This window comes from Stigmatopora nigra, chromosome 23 (genome assembly GCF_051989575.1).
Source record: "Stigmatopora nigra isolate UIUO_SnigA chromosome 23, RoL_Snig_1.1, whole genome shotgun sequence".
Classification (NCBI taxonomy): Eukaryota; Metazoa; Chordata; class Actinopteri; order Syngnathiformes; family Syngnathidae; genus Stigmatopora; species Stigmatopora nigra.
The window spans coordinates 7659249-7679383 of NC_135530.1; the positions used below are offsets into that span (position 1 = coordinate 7659249).

Sequence of the window (20135 nt, forward strand, 5' to 3'; positions counted from 1 at the left end):
AAAATTTGATCTAAAATGGTCCGGCCCACGAGTGTCCCCATTATGGAGTTGACATTGATGTGGCCCGCGAACCAAAGTTAAGGGTTAGCTCAGCTTATTTGGTTTCAAAACAACATTTATGGGTACAGACAAAACACTTACCCCAATTATGTTCCACCATGAATTCAGAGTGATCTTTTTCCTATGTTGGTGTTGTACCCGTGATTTTCCACGGGTGGCAGTATTTCGCCTTTAAAAGACGGGTGAAATAATCAGACAGGTCCTTTGTTTTATTTCAAACCAACTTTAGTTATATCAAAGCAATTCACACAAAACATAATATACAATAACACTCAAATATATACATAGTAACATATTAACAACCCGTTATAATCCAAAGCAATGTACTTGCTGCATAAACGATTATAACTTATGAGTATTGTAACTTGTTACCTTTTGTTCCGGCCGTCATATACTGCATACTTATTATGCTATCCTTATAACGGCGGCCGAAAGTAGCCTGCTGTAAACAATGCACCCGAGACTCGCACATTCACGCACACACATAAAAAAAGTAAACAACCAGCGGCCGAAGGTAGCTCGCTTTAAACAATACCCGAGACTCGCACATTTACTCGCACACATGAAAAAGTAAATAACCAGCGGCCGAAGGTAGCTTTCTGTAAACAATACCCGAGACTCGCACATTTACGCGCACACATAAAAAAGTAAACAAGCATCACTAAGCATTACGTTCTTTCTCACATGCTACTATTGCCTCTTGCACATCTCACACTCAATTGTTATTCAAAACAAAGCAACATACCTTTAAAAGACGGGTGAAATAATCAGACAGGTCCTTTGTTGTATTTCAAACCAACTTAGAGAAATGTCTGAATAGCCCGTTATTATACTATACCAAGGTCTATGACCATTGGTTAATCACTGCGTGACTTGCGCGTGCCCATTACGTCATCGCCGTGTGTTTAACGCATGCTAAGCGGCATGAGTCCCTTTTTAACTTAACACCTGCACTCATGTATAACATCAACTACTTCACCCTGTCACACTCTCCCCCACAAAAACAAATGTCGTCCCGACATTAATATGCTCCCAAACATTTCCACTTTGGTGAGCCGATGCTCATAAAAGTCCAGGCGGCACGGGCCACAGTTCAAATATAATCCACAACTCGTACGGTCCACGTTTTACTGGATGGCACAGTAATCACAGTCCATAACAGTCCATAACAGTCCATAACAGTCCATAACAGTCCATAACAGTCCATGACAGTCCATGACCGCATCATGCACGTCGTCCTTGTAGGTTCAAGCTTGTTGGAGTCCAAACAAAAAAGGTGGCTGCAGGTAATATGGATGCAGGTGTACTAACCAAGGGGCCACTCCTGGTGCAGGGTAAACAGTTAGCCGCTCCTGCGGTGACTGTGTACTATAACAGGAGGGGATTCCAAGATGGTCATAGGTCGTACGTCGTGGTGGGTGTCTCTCCCTTCTCGGCCGTTCAGCAAACAGCGCCTCAGGTTCCGTCACGGCGGTTGGCGGGGAAGTCTCTGATAACTGCTTATCACTAGGACCTTCAAGAGGAGGGTTTGCTCCCTCACCAGGCAGGTCCTCCAGCTGATGGTCCTCTTCTACTTGTACTGGTCCGGAAGCAGGGCCCCTCACTTCGTGTGTCTGGTCCACAGGCAGTGGCCTGTGCTCCGGCTCCATCTCTTGGGTACCACTCTCATTTAGCTGGCGTAGCTCATAGTGGAAGTCATCTTCGTCATCGCTTTCTTTGTCTGACTCCTGATGAGATTCCGGCTGCTGTTTCTTTCTCGGCGTCCTCGTGCCGATTTTCCCTTCTTCTGGTGTTATCTCAACGGGCAAATGGTCACAAGACATTAGTAGATTTCTGTGCAGAATTCTGGAACGATCTTTACCTCTTTCTGGCCTAACTTCATAAATTGGTAGGTCAGATCCCATTTGCTTCACCACTGTGTGAACTGTATCTTCCCAGAAGTCACGGAGCTTCCCAGGTCCTCCTCTTGGTGTCAGGTTTTTTATCAGGACGCGTTCTCCTGGTTGTAGCACAGAACTCCTTACTTTAGTGTCATAGTGCTTTTTACCCTTTTCTGCCGCTTTCCGTGCATTCTCGGTGGCAATGGTGTACGCCTCCTCCATCCCTCTTCTTAATTTCTCCACATAGTCCTGCTGTCCATCTGCATCGGACCTGTTGCACAGTCCAAAGAGCATGTCCACTGGAAGCCTCGGCGACCTCCCGAACAGTAGATAAAATGGTGAATAACCTGTCACATCACAACGGGTACAGTTGTAAACATGCACAAGTTTATTCGCAGGCTCCTTCCAATTCGATTTCTGTGTCTCCGTCGGTTCTGGTTCAGTTTCATTTGTCCTTTTGCCAGCGGATTCAAGATTTGAAGAGGAGCTCATTTCTTTTGCGTTCAGAGGTTTAGCTTGTACGTTTCTTGATGTCCGAATGTCTGGTTTTGGTTTGACCCCTGGGAATCTACTCGTCTTAGTCTGTTGAGTAGGAATTAATTCACTAGATTTTTGACATTCAAGGGGAGACTTGTCAGTATCTCTACCATATTGGGTCAAAGCTCTTGTTGATTTTATCTTTAACCTCTCATTCGCCTGTTCTTGTTCCCTTACTTTCAAGAATGTAACTTTTTCCAGCTTCAATAATTCAAGCTCCTCTTTCAGTACTCCCTCCCTCTGGAGAGATGCCATATTCTCTCTTTCTGTTGCTTGCTTTGTCTGAAAAAGTTTCTCCTTCTCCACAACAAACATGTCCACCTGTTTCTCCAGAGCCATTTTCTCTTCTTGCAGTACGCTAATCTCATCAGTTTTCTGCTGCTCAGCTTGTTCAAACTGAAGTTCAAGATGGTCAATCTTTTTCTGAAAGGCTTCTCTCTGTTGCGATATGTCCTCTTCCAGTTTTTTGATGATGTGATCTTTAGATTGAACGATTTCATCAGTATGCAAGTTTTCTAGCGCCAAGAGTTTTTTCTGTCGGGCTATTTCCTCTTCATAAGATGAAAGCTTCAATTCTTTTGCTTCCACATCTGCTGCTGCCTTTGCTAAACAGCCAACTGTTTTGTCAAGCTGGTTCTTCAACTCTACATTTTCGTACTGCAGATTTTCTATAGCTTCATTTCTCGCAGAGAGCTGCTCCAACAAATCTCTTCTTTGCTTATCGCTCTCTCCATTATGCCTAGCTTGTTCTTGTTTCATGGCTTCAAGGTCCCTCTTGAGAATTTTTTCGCGCTCAAGAGAGGCCAAGTGTTCACTATTTATTGCCTGCTTTACCCCAAAAAGTCTCTGCCACCCCAGTCTTCTGTCTTCATACAACATCCTTATCCCCTCTTTTAATTCTAACAACCCAGACATACCTTGGTCCTCGTCTTTGAGTTCGCTCCTTTCCAGGTGTTTATTAATGTGCCAGAACAATGGCACTCGTGATGTGCATTCCGGACTCTCTATGTTCAGAAAATCACATATTTCTAACAGGTCATTAACTGTTAGCTTGTCCAACATTTCGTATACCTCTAGGCGTAACTGCTTCCGTTCCATTTCCATTTTCTCAACACTGGAGGAGTTTGGTTTATGATGCGAAAGTGAACACTGAACTGGCACGTTTTTACCGTCTCTCTGATGATCTCTACTGGCCTCAGATGACGAGTACTCTGCCAACTTCACGTCCCTTTTCACCACAACGCCTCTCCTCACTGTCTTGTTCCTGGATGTGGTTGGTTCTGCTGGCTCAGCATTCAGTAGTCAGGTTGTGAATACTGGTCATCTAAGCAGCAATCCCAGCGGTGCCTCCAAAAATGTTGTACCCGTGATTTTCCACGGGTGGCAGTATTTCGCCTTTAAAAGACGGGTGAAATAATCAGACAGGTCCTTTGTTGTATTTCAAACCAACTTTAGTTATATCAAAGCAATTCACACAAAACATAATATACAATAACACTCAAATATATACATAGTAACATAATAACAACCCGTTATAATCCAAAGCAATGTACTTGCTGCATAAACGATTATAACTTATGAGTATTGTAACTTGTTACCTTTTGTTCCGGCCGTCATATACTGCATACTTATTATGCTAGATATATATATATATATATATATATATATATATATATATATATATATATATATATATATATATATATATATATATATATATATATATATATATATATATATATATATATATATATATGTATATGTATATGTATATATATATATATATATATATATATATATATATATATATATATATATATATATATATATATATATATATATATATATATGTATATGTATATATATATATATATATATATATATATATATATATATATATATATATATATATATATATATATATATATAAGAGGGCTTGTGAGGTGATTCATTTTATTCCAGCTCAATTTCTTCACCAAAAGACTGCTTTTTGTAGTCAACTGTAAAAACAACTCAAAAATCAATAAATATGTCATAGTAACGTAATCAACATATAAGTTGTCAACAACAAGCAAATAGGCAAATAAATAATAACAATCAATAATCAATTAATAAGTCATGATTAAAAACGTAATCAACACAAGTTGCCAGCCACATTAATAAGTAGGGAAGTGCACTAATAACACACTGTGTGGCTAAGCTTGGAAGAGTGACTCTGCATATTCTCTACCTCGGTCACAGTCTTGTGGAAGAGTTCCTGTTTGTGGTTCCAGTTTTTGTCCAACTTTACAACGTCTTTTTGAGTCTGTATCCGTTTTAGCTTCCCCAACCAAGATGGCGCCGTTCAAGCGGCATCCTGCGGCGGTAGCTCCGTCCACTCTTGCTTGTTTGGTCTTTTTGCTGCTTTTATGTCTTAATGATTTGATTTGGTGATTCTTAATGATTCCAATTACTTTGATTGACTTTGTACTTTGTGCTTTTGCCCTGCTGTTCTGTCAAGTATAATCAATAAGTAATAAATAATTAATCAACATAATAATGAAATAGTAGTCGACATAGATAAGTAGTCAACAGGAATAAGTGGTCACATTATTTATTTTTTAAATGTATTATTTATTTATCCAACACGTTTCAATATATAACTAAAAAAGTGCATCACTGAAAGATATACTAACCATGAAATTCACTCTGACCGTGTCAATGTATCTCTTTAAACTAAAAATAGTATTGATCTGCTACTCTACAGACTGCCCAAGTCAAGAAGACTACTGTGAGGTAGAACCATATCGTAATGCAAGCACATTTTTTGTCTGCTTTTCGAGTGGATATCACAGGAACCAAATTCATACACAGTCAACTGAGCAAGTTACTGTTTGCTGCAGTCTGCAGCAAGATGACCACTTACTGTTCTGTACGTATCATATGGTGTAAATCATGACAGCTTATCAAGAAGTGTTGGTCTCACAAGCTCACCACAAGGCGCGCATTTGAGCAGGTCAAGAAGATGCTGGACAAGATGAACCCACATTAAGTCAGCCAGTAGACATGATGATGAATCTGGTAAGCATCCTTTTAAAATGTTGCTTGTAGCTACAAAAATGCATGAACGTGGGACTATGACAAAAAACGTCCATTCGTTGCAGATGGAGAAGTACAGCAAACATCCGGAAAGAATCTTTCAGCAGGACCTTCTTCAAGAAAACCAAAAGACTGATCTCTTGTTATACAGTAAGTGTTGCTGTTGATTAAAGATGCAAGTCATTCTGCAAGAAACACAGATCACAACATGTCAGTGAAATCAATTCAATGAGTGGAGACCGAACATTTGCTTGTGCTGCATTCCAATGGTGTGTGTACAAAATACAACTTCCTCACGCTAATACCCAAAAGTTCTATTTCCATTATCTATTTCATCTACAGGTATGTTACCAAAGCCACTTGCCGATAATCTTCGCCAAGGTCCAACTGCGGAAGCCCAGACCATTTCCAACGCCACCGTCTACTTCAGGTTTGTTGGCAAGGGTCAATGCACTGGAAGACTAGAAGCATGTTAGTTAATCCGTGTACGTTTGCCTTATCATGGTAGTGATATTTTGGGCTGAAGATTCGTGCAGGCATCCACACAGGTTCTTTTAACATTTCCACGTCTCCCTCTTAACAAGCATTTTATGCCAAATGTAAATCTACTTGGTGAAGAGTGTAGTGATTTGTGTCATCAGGATATACTGTGGCTGGTGTGGTTGGAACAAAAATGCCTCGTTACTGCTTATTTGGAGATACTGTCAACACGGCATCACGAATGGAATCAACGAGTGAAGGTAATTAAGGTTGAGAAAAATGAGCGCTTACTTTTGATTGGAACTTAAGTATATTTTAACCATGCAAAAAAAAAGAAAAAAATATATACAGTGTTCCCCGCTACTTCGCGATTCAGCTATCGCGGACTCAGAGCTTCGCGGATTTTTTTTGGAAAAAAAAATACAAATATTACATTGAAACAACATATTTTACAGTTTTTTGTTATAACATCAATTTCACTCTCTCTACCCGTATTCTATATGGTGTACTGTATACAGGGGGGTAAAAATAAATAAATAAATAAATAAATAAAAATAAAAAAACATTTGGAACTAAATTCAAATTAAGCATTTTTGAAGGGGAATCCCTACTTCGTGGAAATTCACTTATTGCGGGTGGTCCCTGTTCCCATAAACCGCGATAAGCGAGGGAACACTGTATTACACTCTTCTGAATATATAGAGAAACTATACATAACTTAGCATAAACTATTGTTACTCTATCTTTACGAATTCATCCGATCTTCTGTTTGATAAATAACTGTTTTATTTAAATGATTTTATGTGTGTGTGTGTTCATCATTGACTTGACAAAAAGCCTAATTGTCATCATACCCAGCTGCGTATGACGAAATTGGTAAAACACTAGGTGAGAATCATACTACTAGATCAGGGGTGGCCAACCCGCGGCTCGCGAGCCGCATGCGGCTCTTTGCCCGGTTTCATGCGGCTCTTACGTCCATATCAAAGTTTGTATTTGTGTTTTATTTTTATTTGCGTGTGCGTTTCGCTTGAGTTCAATACGGTATTTTCGTCCAATGCGCATGTGCTCGGGATGAAAATACCTCAAAGTTTCCCAGTAGGAGCAAGGTCATTTAAGTAAACATTTTTAACAGAGTGGGAGAGCTCCCGTGAACCAGAAGCGACAATGAACAGCGTCGCGCACACACAAAGTATCCCAAAGATCGAGCCTCGGCTGAAAAAGCCACACCCCCTGCGAGGCAGACCAAGGCGAGAGTGCTCAGCCGGGAGCAGCCAATAGGAGAGTGAGGCGTACACCACGTGGTGGGCGCGCTACTTAAAAGCCATTCATAATAAATGAGAGCTCACAAGGAGCGAATGTTGCGCAAAAATAGGCTCTAATTTTATGCCAGAAGTCCCACTAAGTAACATGCATAGCAAAAGAAAAACGCTATTGTAAATTATTATATTTTTGTTTGTGGACTTGGTTGAACTGAGAGTTTGTCTGTGTGAGACAGTGCACACAATGTTCATTGTTGATAATGACTGGCCTGTGCTGTTAGTGCTGTAGGAGTCAATTTATGTCATTACTATGCTGGTGTGTGACATTTACAATAAATCTGGCTGAGCAAAGGTATGTGTATGATGTGGCTCTTTGCGGTAACACAGTAAAAAATGTGGCTCTTTGCGGTACCACAGTAAAAAATGTGGCTCTTGGTCTCTGACTGGTTGGCCACCCCTGTACTAGATCAACAAGCCACAGGTGTGGGCAACTTTACCTTTTGGTTCTAAAATGGTCACTAATGTGCCAGATTCAAAGTCACAATTACAAAAATGGAGAGCTCATTTGAAAGATAGATTGGTCTGTTTAGTAAGGTTCCTCTCACACTCAAAGCGAGAATCATACCACCAGACCAACGAACCACAATTGCAGGTGTGTTGACCTTCTGATTGCCTGTGGTTGCGAGTGTGCCTGAAGCCCGTAGAAGTTATAATTGCAAGATTGCAGGGCTCATCCGAGAGTCGTACCCAGGACTCCTCGTACTTGAAGCGGCAATCATACCACTGGACCAAAGATCCTCAGGTACAAGTTGATTGACCCTTTGATTTTCGATGGTTAACAATGTGCCAGATTCCCGTCAATATCACAGTCCCAAGATTGCTGGGCTCATCCAGGAGTTGGACCCGGGACCTCTCGCACCCTGAACGAGAATCATACCACTAGACCAACGAGCCACAGGTACAGGGTGGTTGACCCTTTGATTCCCAATAGTTATCAATGTGCCAGATTCCCGTCAAAATAACAGTCCCATGATTGCAGAGCTCGTCCAGGAGTCGGACCCGGGACCTCTCGCACCCTAGGCGAGAATCATACCACTAGACCAACGAGCCACAGGTATGGCATGGCCGACTCTTTGATTCCCAATGGTTACCAATGTGCCAGATTCCGGTCACAATGTCAGCCCAAGATTGCAGGGCTCGTCCGGGGGTCGGACCCGGGACCTCTCGCACCCTGAGCGAGAATCATACCACTAGACCAACGAGCCACAGGTACATTGTAGCCGACCCTTTGATTCCCAATGGTTACCAATGTGCCAGATTCCCGTCGAAAAGTCAGTCCCAAGATTGCAGGGCTCGTCCGGGAGTTGGACCCGGGACCTCTTGCACCCTAAGCAAGAATCATACCACTAGACAAACGAGCCACAGGTACAATGGGCCCGACCCTTTGATTCCCATTGGTTACCAATGTGCCAGATTCCCGTCAAAATGTCAGTCCCAAAATTGCAGGGCACATCTGGGAGTTGGACCCGGGACCTCTCGCACCCAAAGCGAGAATCATACCACCAGACCAGTGCTTCTCAATTATTTTCTGTTAGGCCCCCCATAGCAAGAAGAAAACTATTCGCCCCCCCCCCCCCCCACTTCCCACCGTGACTATAAATAAAATCATTTTATAAAAGTGTTATAGGTACAACATGTGAAATGTTGCACTCTCACCAACATGACAGAAGTAACAATGAGAGCGCCACAGCCAGCTACTGTTGTGGATGCGCAATTACACTTTATACTAGTACGGCCAAATAAAATCCTGTTCCCCAGGGTTACACGCGCCCCCCCAGGTATCGCACCGCGCCCCACCAGGGGGGCGCGCCCCACTATTTGAGAAGCACTGCACTAGACCAACGAGCCACGGGTAGAGTGTGGCCAACCCTTTGATTCCCAATCGTTACCAAGGTGCCAGATTCCTGGCAAAATGTCAGTCCCAAGATTGCAGGGCTTGTCCAGGAGTTGAACCCGGGAATTCTCGCACCCTATGCAAGAACCATACCGCTAGATCAATGAGCCACAGGTACTACATGCCCGATTCATTGATTCCCAATAGTTATCAATGTGCCAGATTCCCGTCAAAATCACGGTCCCAAGATTGCAGGGCTCGTCCGAGAGTCGGACCCGAGATCTCGCACACCCTAAGCGAGAATCATACCACTAGACCAATGTGCCAGATTCCCGTTAAAATGTCAGTCCAAGATTGCAGGGCTCGTCCGGGAGTTGGACCCCGGGACTTCTCACACCCTGAGCAAGAATCATACCACTAGACCAACGAGCCACAGGTACAACATATCCGACCCTTTGATTCCCAATGGTTACCAATGTGCCAGATTCCCGTCAAAATTTCAGCCCCAAGATTGCAGGGCTCGTCCAGGAGTTGGACCCAGGACATCTCGCATCCTAAGCAAGAATCATATCACTAGACCATCCAGCCCAAGTACAATGTGGTCGACCCTTTGATTCCCAATGGGTACCAATGTGCCAGATTCCCGTCAAAATTACAGTCCCAAGATTGCAGGGCTCATCCGGAAGTCTGACCCGGGACCTCTCACACCCTGAGCAAGAATCATACCACTTGTCCAACGAGCCACAGGTACAGAGGTGCCGACCCTATGATTCCCAATAGTTATCAATTTTAATTCAATATTTTTCATGTTCATTTTTTAGATTAACCTTATCAACTACCTAATATTTTTTTAATTATTATTATTTATATAATAATAATAATAATAATGTCTGATAACTATTCACTGCTTGAAATATAGTGATGACACATTCTCACTCTCCAAATATGCAGAGTGTCTACAATACCTTAACTTTCGAGTAAATTTTCAGAAAAATATTTGAAAATAATATTAGAAACATGAAATGTCAGGCTCCTTAATGAAACATATTCCAGTAATTTTGCTCCGTTATGGTTCATCTCCTTGTCCACTTGATGGCAACCAACTGTCTGTCAGCCTGCTATCTGCTGGCCTATTCAGGTATTATATCAAAAACACCTCAATGAGAAATCAGCGTGACAAGACATGTGGTTAATCGGCTCATTACCATGTAGGCATAACAATTAGAAGCCATATTCCACCGTATTCATTAAAAATAATGAGAATAAATGAACATTTATTTAGTCGTATATAAGCCGTTTTAGCCGGAAATAGAGATGTGTACGCTTTAGACTTGTAAGTAGCGCGGGTGTCTACTCGCTCGCCTATTGGTTGCGGCGTGGTCACGTGACTCTAGCAAGGCAAACCAGGCGTTAGCTTGAATTGTGCCCGGTTTAATTGCTTGTTAGTGCCTCGGTGAAGTCGTGGATGGAAACGCCAACAAAACAATTTGGTAAAACGCCTTTAATTGTCAATCATGAGCTCGTTTATTAGCATTTCTAGCAACTTATTCACTCATTGGTCAGCTAATTATTTCGACTTCCTTCATCATTTCTTGAACATTTTGGTGTGGAAGTTGAAAAAACAGCTAAAGGCTAGCGGACCCGAGCTAATCATTTACAGTAAAGTACATACCTAGGGAGGCTAATTAATGAAGTCATTTTAATTACTTCCATGTAGTGTTTTATCAGCTTTTGGTCAACATGTTCCTTGAAAGTTCACGCAAAGTTCTTCTAACTTTATTCAAATAGCTTGTTTTACGTTGAACCACGTTCGAAAACAACTACAATTTTGTATTTACAAACACTAGATATGGCATGTCTTCCTACTGCACCTAATTTAATCTTTGGTTAGAAATAGTTTATGCATTGTTTCTATAAATAGTAAATACTATATATTTTGTCATGGCATTTTTTTCGCAAAACTAAAATAGTGTAACTTATTCTTAAAATTGAAATAGTAGCTCATTTTTACATAATAATATGGTAACATAATTATGTGTTATTATTTTTGCTATTTGGGACAATAAAACCAATGTTGAATGACTGAAAATTACATCTGAAATAATATGGCAGATATGTTTGTGTTTTAGTTTTGATAAACCCATTTGAATTTAGAACAAAATTGTTGTCTTTTGCCAGATGGAAATGACCCAACGGTACTCCACCCGTCGCTCCATCCATTGCATAAGCCGCGGTCGAGGCCAGGCCGCCATCCTTCCGGTGCCCCCCAATCTCGATAGCGTGGACGGCTGCCCGCTGCCACCGGCACCACCCAAGAAGAAACCATGGGCTCGGTACAGCACAGGTCAGACCCATTTGAGTTAGATTTTGTGATCCATTTGTGTTGTTTTATGTGATATTTTTTTGTTCCTGACTGTAGATCATTTAAAGTATCTGGAAGCCTCGTTTCAGGAGGAGCACTATCCGGATGCCGACAAGAGGAAACTTATCGCCGCATCAGTCGGTGTCACGCATGAGAAGATTAAGGTTAGGCGGATCGTTTTTTTACCTTCCATTTAGTTTTTGCGCTGTCTGGACTCTCCAATCAAGTCTTAGTTTTGTTTCATCCCGCCTGTTTTTTTTCATGTATTGTCTTGGTTTGGTCCACTTAATCGTTACCCTTCTACGGTGGTATATAGAGATAGATACGAGCTTAATGAGTCCTGGGACTGAGCTGGTATGTCGATTTTCTCGTAATTTGAACGAACGTTTCCCATAGAAATGAACTCAAAACAAATTAATTTATTCCAACCCTCTAAAAAAACACCCAAAACAGGAAATTGGATTGGAAAAGCATTTTTATTTGCTCCAATTCTCCATCTATTAACAAAGTAACAAACAACTACTAGTTTAATACTACTAAAATATGTCTTGGTTTGGTTCAATTATTCGTGACCTTTCTATTTTTTTAATCTGCCTTTTTGTTCTTGTGCTCAAATGTGCCAGTCTTGGTCCTGTCTTGGATGTGGTCAGTCTGTTAAAGCTTTTTTCTTCTGTTCTGGTCACTTTCACTGACCCTGTTCTTCTCTTGTGTTGTCCTGTCTTGCCTAAAAATGTCTGGTCCAGTCATTTTCTGTGTCGTATTGTCTTGTAGTATTTGTCTCACCTTTTGTCATACTTATCAGGGATTTAATCATGTTGGTATTTGCGGAATACTGTACATTTGAAATGGATATCGTTTATATTTAGTGTTGTTTGTTCCTGGCAGGATTGGTTTCACAACCGACGAGGCAGGAGGCGCAAATTGGAGCGCTTGACCTCATGTAGAGGTGAACCGCCAATGACAAGGGCCAGGTGGAATTCTACCCGCCACCACAGCCAATCTCTGCTGCCCATCATGCAAAATGCCGTGAGCATGTGAGGGCGCCCGTTTGGCATAAGCTGGAAATGCAAAATCAACTTGATGACCATCATGCTTGATTGTTTTATTTGATTTTTTTTTTAGCACTATGGTACCCGTCTTCTCTGGACACTTTAGCGCTGAGATGCCGATGCTGGAGTCTGTAGCACCTGTGCCGCCTTTCATCATACTGTCTAAGCAAACACAGCCCTCCTCCAGCCAACTTCTGGCCACCAGTCCAGGTTTTCTTCCCATTCGTCGACATTAGATGGGATTACTGACTACATTACTGAGTTTACGCAATCTAATGACCTCCGATACAAGAGTCGCATCAAAGTAAGGCATCAAAATCGGGGTTTGTAAATAGAAATGCGGCCGGGGAGAGAATATTTGAAGGTTTCAGACAGACAAAAATAACAATTACATATGGGAAGAGATACAGAAACATGAGTGAATATAAACAGTTCATGCTACCTAGCACTAAATAGTTTTACAAAATGACCACTTTTTTACTGAAGGGTATCGTCTGAGCCAAGGATACATCACATAACTGACAAGACAGGAAATACTGACAGGAAATGACAGGGGAGGGGGGCACATGAATGAATTTAATCGGATGCAACGAGATAACGCAAGAGAGATTTACCATAGCCAGCTTAGATTTGTCATACATGTCAGCTCACTGTTCCAAATTCTGCTGGCAAATGGCCGGCATGCCACCCATTGATCTGCCTTTCATCTCCAAGGTCAATCCAGAGTGGGAGAGCCACCTGACTTTCAACGTGGCCCCATGCTCAGCCCTCTCCCTCCCAGGCACACCCGGCTCCCCCTCCTCACCGCCTCCGCTGCCTACGACCTCAATATAGCGCCGCCACCCCTCTACATGGATGACGGCGCCTCCGTGGACCAAGGCGAGAGCGTCACTCTGCAGACGGATGCCAGGTGATCATCATTTGAAAGGGGAAAGTCTCCTCTTTTCCCAGGAAATATTTTGGAGTAGATATATTCATTATGTGTCAGTTCTCTCTTTGACTTGAGCGACAAGCTGGACCTCCTGGCGCCAAGCAATCAGAACAACACTCAGCTGTCTTCGCTGCTGTGGACGTCTTACCCGAACAGGCCCCCCCAAGTGGCGCAGCAGCTTGAAACCTCCACAAGTGAACCGCCCCACATGGCCTTCCTCAACCTTTCATCGTACCTCCATGCCAATCCTTCGGACGACATCTCATCTTCCTTTTTAGCCGTCGGTCCGCCTGGCAATTCCATCGGTTGTCCCTCCGGGGGCGACACTTGCGGTCAGTCCCACGGCGGGGGGCAAATGATTATGCAGCCAAACAACTCTGGTGAGTGCGAAAAGGCCCCACATATTGCATTTATTGTCCCACAACATTTTTACAGGAGGGAAAGTCCTTGGTTCTTTTACGGCAATTGCTTTTACAGTCATACCTCACTGACCATACGAAATTATATTCCAGAAGTGATTTTGTAATGCCTTTTTTTGTAAGTGTCACATTTTACAGATAGAATGCGTTTGGAGATGGGAGGCCAATTTTCAAATCATTTACAGCATGTGTTTTTGCATTTCAGGGCAGTTTGGCGGCTTTCTGTAGCATTTTGCTTTTTTCGGGAACACTCCAAATGCAATCAAATATTTCTGTTGTCCTCTGAACTATCGAGGACTACTTAAATCGAAAAATAGGTCAATTTATATACATTCTTTAGAGGGGAGACCTCAGTTTGGCAAGTTTCAGTTTCATTTGATTTCAAGCATGCATATTTCAGTTCCCTAAACACACCTTTTGAGGATTGAATGTAGCAGCCGATGATACGTCTTTTCCTCAAATTTCCCTGCGTTTTTCCTCATGCCTGTGAAGACCACAAAACTAAAGGCAATTATGTTCCACATCCAGACGTAACCTGACATGTTTAACACTCGTGTCTCACGTCACAGGTGGCGTGGGGTCCTACCCTTTGTACCCTCAGCCTAACGTTTACACCCATCCTGCTGTTCAACAGCTCCCCCCAAATTCCCCAACCGGATTCACCGGCGCCATCCGGGACCACCAGGTACATTGGTCCCCCTCCTCTGCCGGCGGCAGCGCTCTCCCGCCCAGCTCCACCCTACTGCCATCCCGGTTCAGGGTCTCCCCCCTGCTGCCATCCCACCCCAGGGTCTCCACCCATCTGCCATGCCGCCTCAAGGTCGAGTGCAGGGCCTCTCTGCCCGCCTCCCAGCCCAATCCTGTTTGATGCCTAAGCAGCCGTGTAGCGCCCTCTAGTGTTAGGATCGAGCGCGACAGTCCGTGTGAGATGAACAATTAAAACATGTTTGTGTTTGAGTTGGCTGATGTGTTCTGTTTAATTGCGTGACGTATTATTAGTCCGCAATCGTACAAACTATCAATACGAAGTATACAAAAATATTTTTCCAATGTAGTGGCAAAAACATGTGATAACAATAATGCCCTCATGTGAAATTCTAATTATGAAATGACACATTTTTGTCGTTGAATAGTTTTTATACAACCAAGCCCCTCAAAAGTCAAATATTTGGTTTTGTCATCAGATGTTTTGATCATCAAAATCTGCGTTTTGATTAATGTGCACATACTATTTGCTGTCAAGCAACCCAAAGTGGAAAGGAATAGTGCTTTCTTGTGGGAGGAAAATTTAAGACAGTTTTAGTTATTTGGCCCTTCATAGAGATCTTGATGAAAGCATCTGAAACAACAAACCACAACCTCCGTGACTCTTTTTCACAAAATGACTCGAAACAACTCGTTCAGTTTCATTCAAAAATGCAGCAATTTGTTGTCCTGCAATACTTTTTTTTGACCAATTCAGTCTGCAATTATGACATCTTTGTTAAGATGGACAGCAATTTGGAAAAAATAAAACCATGTATGACGTAAGTTTTACTACTCAATGGGTTAAATACTATGGATTTTATGCACATTAACATTCGAAATATAGAAAAAGAACATTTGTAAAATATGGAATTTGGACATTAAAACATTTCTGGGTCATGATGTTAGTTGATATGGTAATGACCTCATTTTTAAGGCATACTTTTAAATATTAGGTGGACATTTTTGGAAAGGTAATACATTTTTTTAAGGTGTTGAAAATGTTCCAAGGTGAATGCGATGTGTTTTAATACAAATTTGACGTTTTAACGATGAAACCTTATCCTCGAAACAAATAATGCCTAATTTTCATCATTTCAAATCGTGTCACACAATTAGATGAGGCCCGAAAGGGGTCATTTGCTTTAAAAACTCGATGAAAGACTTACTTATTTTATAGTGTAAGGCTATCTATATTCAACAAATGGAACTATTTGAGGATAGACTTGTTTTTTTTTTTTTGTTTAGGAATGTACTGCTAGCTTCATATGCCATGGTAAAGTTAGAATGACGTATATGATATTCCAGTTATGTATAGTGACATCCAGTGGGTCATCACTGTAACATGCTCTCGGTATGACCCATAATGCTTTGAATTGTTGTTTGTATTCATTCGAATGAAGACACGATCTGAAACTTGAGTTATTTATATTTATTAATATTTAAAATTGATTGCGTACACACATAAGATAAGAAGATAAACGAATAAAAAGCTACATAGGGGGGAAATAAGGGCATTCTCAGGGTATGCGAAACATTTTCAAAACTCAAAAGCAGATACATGCTTCATCTTTCTCTTGTCAGGCTACGGGGCATTTTGTGTCACGGGCGACATCATTTCTTCAAAATCGTATCAGGAGTGGGATTTGAACTTACGACTCCATTCGGAGAGACCAGAATACCCATTCAGTTAGGTTGAAAGGGAACAACCTTGAGTCTGGCGCCTTGGACTACTCGGTCACCCTGACCTAGTTAACAAAGGAAATAATATTGCTCACTGACACAAATTGGCCGGTCGTCGGACAGTTCGTCAAGATTCATAGGGCACAAAATGGACGCGAACTTCATATTTTCACATCATAAATGAGGTAAAACTCGTAATTTAGGTGTGCATGTGATATTGGTGGCTGCCTAAAAATACTGTCAGGAGTGGGATTTGAACCCACGCCTCCATTCGGAGACCAGAATGCTCATACAGTTAGGATGAAAGGGGATAACAATGAGTCTGGCACATTAGACCACTCGGCCATCCTGACCTAGTAAACAACAGAAATAATATCGCTCAATGACACAAAATGGCCGGTCATCGGACAGTTCGTCATGATTCATAGGGCACAAAATGGACGCGGACTTCATATCATAAACGAGGTAAAACTCTGAATTTAGGTGTGCATGTGATATTGGTGGCTGCCTAAAGATCATGTCAGGAGGGGGATTTGAATCCACGCCTCCATTCGGAAACCAGAATGCTCATACAGTCAGGATGAAAGTGGAACAAAGCTTATGTCTGGCGCCTTAGACCACTCGGCCATCCTGACCTAGCTAACAACAGAAATAATATTGCTCACTGACACAAAATGGCCGGTCGTCGGACAGTTCGTCAAGATTCATAGGGCACAAAATGGACGCGAACTTCATAATTTCACATCATAAATGAGGTAAAACTCGTAATTTAGGTGTGCATGTGATATTGGTGGCTGCCTAAAAATCCTGTCAGGAGTGGGATTTGAACCCACGCCTCCATTGAGAGACCAGAATGCTCACACAGTCAGGATGAAAGTGGATCAAACCTTGAGTCTGGCGCCTTAGACCACTCGGCCATCCTGACATGAGAAACCATGGTCGTCATCATTTTGACATGTACACCGAAATTTGGATTTTGACCTAATTTGTGAAATAAAAATACTAAATTCGCAGCCCGCGGGCCATTTTGTATCTATTTTAATGCTGATATAAGTGGGCATTCTCAATAGCCATTTTGGATTGGATTGAATAACTCTATTCATCCCATATTCGGGAAATTTAATTGTGACAGTAGCAAGAAAAGGGGGAATGCAAATACGGGAGATTAAAAACCACATAGTCACAAGTCTGACCCCGCCATGGGCAAACTGCGGCCTGCTAGACCTTTTAATCCGGCCCACCAAGATGCCGCTGTCACGCAGAAGCCAGTGGCAGTAGCTCTGTCCACTCTTATTTGATTTTCATCTTTTACAGCTCCTCCATCTTTTTTTGAATTACATTTTAGTATTTCTTCATACATTCATTTTTACTTGACTTTGTACTCTATTAGGAATGTTGGAGTTATCAATACTACATATATATGCTCGCAATAAAGAACGATTTGCTTATTTTGGATATTAAACATTACATCTATGAACGCTTTGCTTATTAGGAATGTTAGGTTCATCATTATTATGAATGTGACATTAATACAAGGCATTTTAATACATCTCTTGCAAAAGAAGTGCTCGTTCCAAAGTGAACCAAAACACCTTTGGAGGTCACTTCTCCTTCACACCTGGACTTCTGGAGACTATGGTTCACAGCAAGAGAACGGTACATTGTTTTGGGAAGCCCGAACTTTGAAGACGGTTAACAACAAGCTCTTGGGAACTGTGGATTTGTTTTGGGAAGCGTGGCTTCTCAAGATGTTTCACATCAATTTTCTCTCAGGAAGTTTCGACAGACCTACAATAGTTTTAAGAACTGAGACTAATTGTTATGAGACTCTGAATAATGTTTAGACTTCTGTTATTCATGTTGTTTAAATCTTATGAATATATTAGAAAAAGAGACATCGGGGTCTTCAGAATCATCTGAACGGAGGCGCATGTTGATCGATTCTCTCTTGCAAGAATAAAGGATATGATCTCAGATGCCTACGTTATTGAAAGTTGAACTTGAGAATACTTATTGGTGAACCTATCAATAAGAAAATTGTAATTCATTAAAAAGCATCAGGTTCTCTCATCATCTCATCCTTTTTCCCCTTTTTCATTTTGTATAATTTGATGTTTTACATTTACAAAACAGGCATATTCATTTCCTTATTAGATATTAATCCTAATAATGTGCTTTTGATTCATTCAGTATCTCAGAAAAACCACTTGTGATGATTTTTCTTAAAATTTTCTCTTCAAAGTAACGCATGGTTTCTTTATAGGACTAGATGTTAAATATCCCTAATGTTCAGCACATCAATTGACAGAGATTGGAGATAACGTCTTACATGGGGTGGGATTTGGCTAGGATCACGCGGTGCCACCTGCACGCCACATCATCAGTTGTTAGCCCCACACGTCATTGGGTGTTTCAGCCACTTATAACAAGACACCCTCTGCAGAGGTTGGCCCACCACAGGATGATCAGCCCCAGGTGTGTGGCGCAAGGTGGAACCACGCGGTCACACCCCAAATCCCTCCAAACCATAGCTCCCTTTCAGGCCTTCAAGATGGACAAGGTCTGTGTCGGTGGACTCATGTCCGTTGGTGGATCCGTGCTTGGTTGAGCTTCGTCTGGGGTTCTGATACCCTGTGGACTGTGGTGAGTGTCCCGCCACTGGGCTTCACTCGACTTATTTGTCCTACCTCTGAGGAAGTAGTGGTCAATGCGAGGCCCCTCGCTAAGCTCTTCCAGGCACTTTTTCCTGCCCTGGTGGATCTTGAGACCCCTCTCTGATGTAACCTTTTCCCGGCCACAGATGCAGCTTTGTATCTTGTGTCCTGCCAGTGCTGTTACTCCGTCAACTGTTGTGCCGATCATCTGATTCGTTGTCGTTTCCTTTGCAATGTTTGTACTGCCTATTAAAACCATGAATACGGAAGTGAAAATTGTAAATTGGGGCGGCTTATACGCGAGAAATTGTAAATTTCCCAAATTTCAAGGACATTTTGAGGGAGCGGCTTATACGCTCTGGCGGATTTTGTGCAGCTCAATACAGTACGTACATGCCACCTTGGCTCGAATATAAGACGATGTCTTTTTGCATTGAAATAAGACTGAAAAAGTCTCGGTCGGCTTACAATCGGGGTTTAGACATGATATCCATTTACTAGGCGAGATGGCGGCAGATACCCTTAAGGCAAATACTGAACACTTTGATGGCTAATTGAATTGAATGCCTCAATTGCTTACTCCAAACAACAAATAAACTGGGCTTGGTGTCCAAAGTAGGTCACAGAAGGCTACCCAAATAAACCACGATACCGCGACATTAACATAGCAGTCGATGACATCCTGCAAAACAGGGAACAGGATTTTATTTGGCCGTACTAGTATAAAGTGTAATTGCGCATCCACTACAGTAGCTGGCAGTGGCGCTCTCATTTATTTTTTATTTCAGGCATTGATGCACTTAAAATCTTTTCTGTTGCTGACTTAAAACAAGATTTAAAAGTTATTCTTTGTAAGTTTGACTATATTTCTTTCTTTTTCCCCCTTTTCTTTAATGTTAATAAGGATAAAATGTTGTACTTATAACAATTTTATAAAATGATTTTATTTATAGTCACGGTGGGAGGGGGGGCGAATATTTTTCCTCTTGCTAAGGGGTCCTAACAGAAAATTATTGAATAGCACTGACGTAGTTGTTGAAGTAATAAAGCAAAAGAATAACAAGCAGCAATAAAGTTGACTCCTTCGACAATTGGTTGTCCG

General features: G+C 41.8%; 1 protein-coding gene and 5 non-coding genes across 6 annotated transcripts; 1 reads left to right on the forward strand and 5 right to left on the reverse strand.

Annotated features, from left to right (window-relative positions):
- Positions 1-8335: 8335 nt before the first annotated feature.
- Positions 8336-8407, reverse strand: trnap-agg (transfer RNA proline (anticodon AGG)). The gene has a single exon. It is a non-coding gene; the product is annotated as a tRNA-Pro (tRNA).
- Positions 8408-8490: 83 nt separating this feature from the next.
- trnap-agg (transfer RNA proline (anticodon AGG)) lies at positions 8491-8562 on the reverse strand. Its single transcript has one exon. It is a non-coding gene; the product is annotated as a tRNA-Pro (tRNA).
- Positions 8563-8646: 84 nt separating this feature from the next.
- On the reverse strand, positions 8647-8718 carry trnap-agg (transfer RNA proline (anticodon AGG)). Its single transcript has one exon. It is a non-coding gene; the product is annotated as a tRNA-Pro (tRNA).
- Positions 8719-10772: 2054 nt separating this feature from the next.
- Positions 10773-14820, forward strand: LOC144181598 (uncharacterized). The gene is made up of 8 exons (XM_077710177.1): positions 10773-10855; positions 11370-11535; positions 11611-11717; positions 12439-12587; positions 12676-12812; positions 13317-13512; positions 13591-13913; positions 14522-14820. Exons 2-8 carry the CDS (start codon positions 11370-11372, stop codon positions 14818-14820), a joined length of 1377 nt encoding a protein of 458 aa, XP_077566303.1. The 5' UTR covers positions 10773-10855.
- Positions 14821-16617: 1797 nt separating this feature from the next.
- trnam-cau (transfer RNA methionine (anticodon CAU)) lies at positions 16618-16732 on the reverse strand. The gene is made up of 2 exons: positions 16695-16732; positions 16618-16663 (listed from the first exon to the last, which is right to left on the reverse strand). It is a non-coding gene; the product is annotated as a tRNA-Met (tRNA).
- A 455-nt stretch (positions 16733-17187) lies between these two features.
- On the reverse strand, positions 17188-17304 carry trnal-caa (transfer RNA leucine (anticodon CAA)). Its single transcript has 2 exons — positions 17267-17304; positions 17188-17233 (listed from the first exon to the last, which is right to left on the reverse strand). It is a non-coding gene; the product is annotated as a tRNA-Leu (tRNA).
- Positions 17305-20135: the final 2831 nt, after the last annotated feature.

Excerpts from the sequence above, each read along its gene's own strand:
- LOC144181598 (XM_077710177.1), top strand. The coding sequence starts at position 11,370 with ATGGAAATGACCCAACGGTACTCCACCCGTCGCTCCATCCATTGCATA. Across the intron at positions 11,536-11,610 it reads ATGGGCTCGGTACAGCACAG|ATCATTTAAAGTATCTGGAA; the intron begins GTCAGACCCATT and ends TCCTGACTGTAG. Across the intron at positions 11,718-12,438 it reads TCACGCATGAGAAGATTAAG|GATTGGTTTCACAACCGACG; the intron begins GTTAGGCGGATC and ends TGTTCCTGGCAG.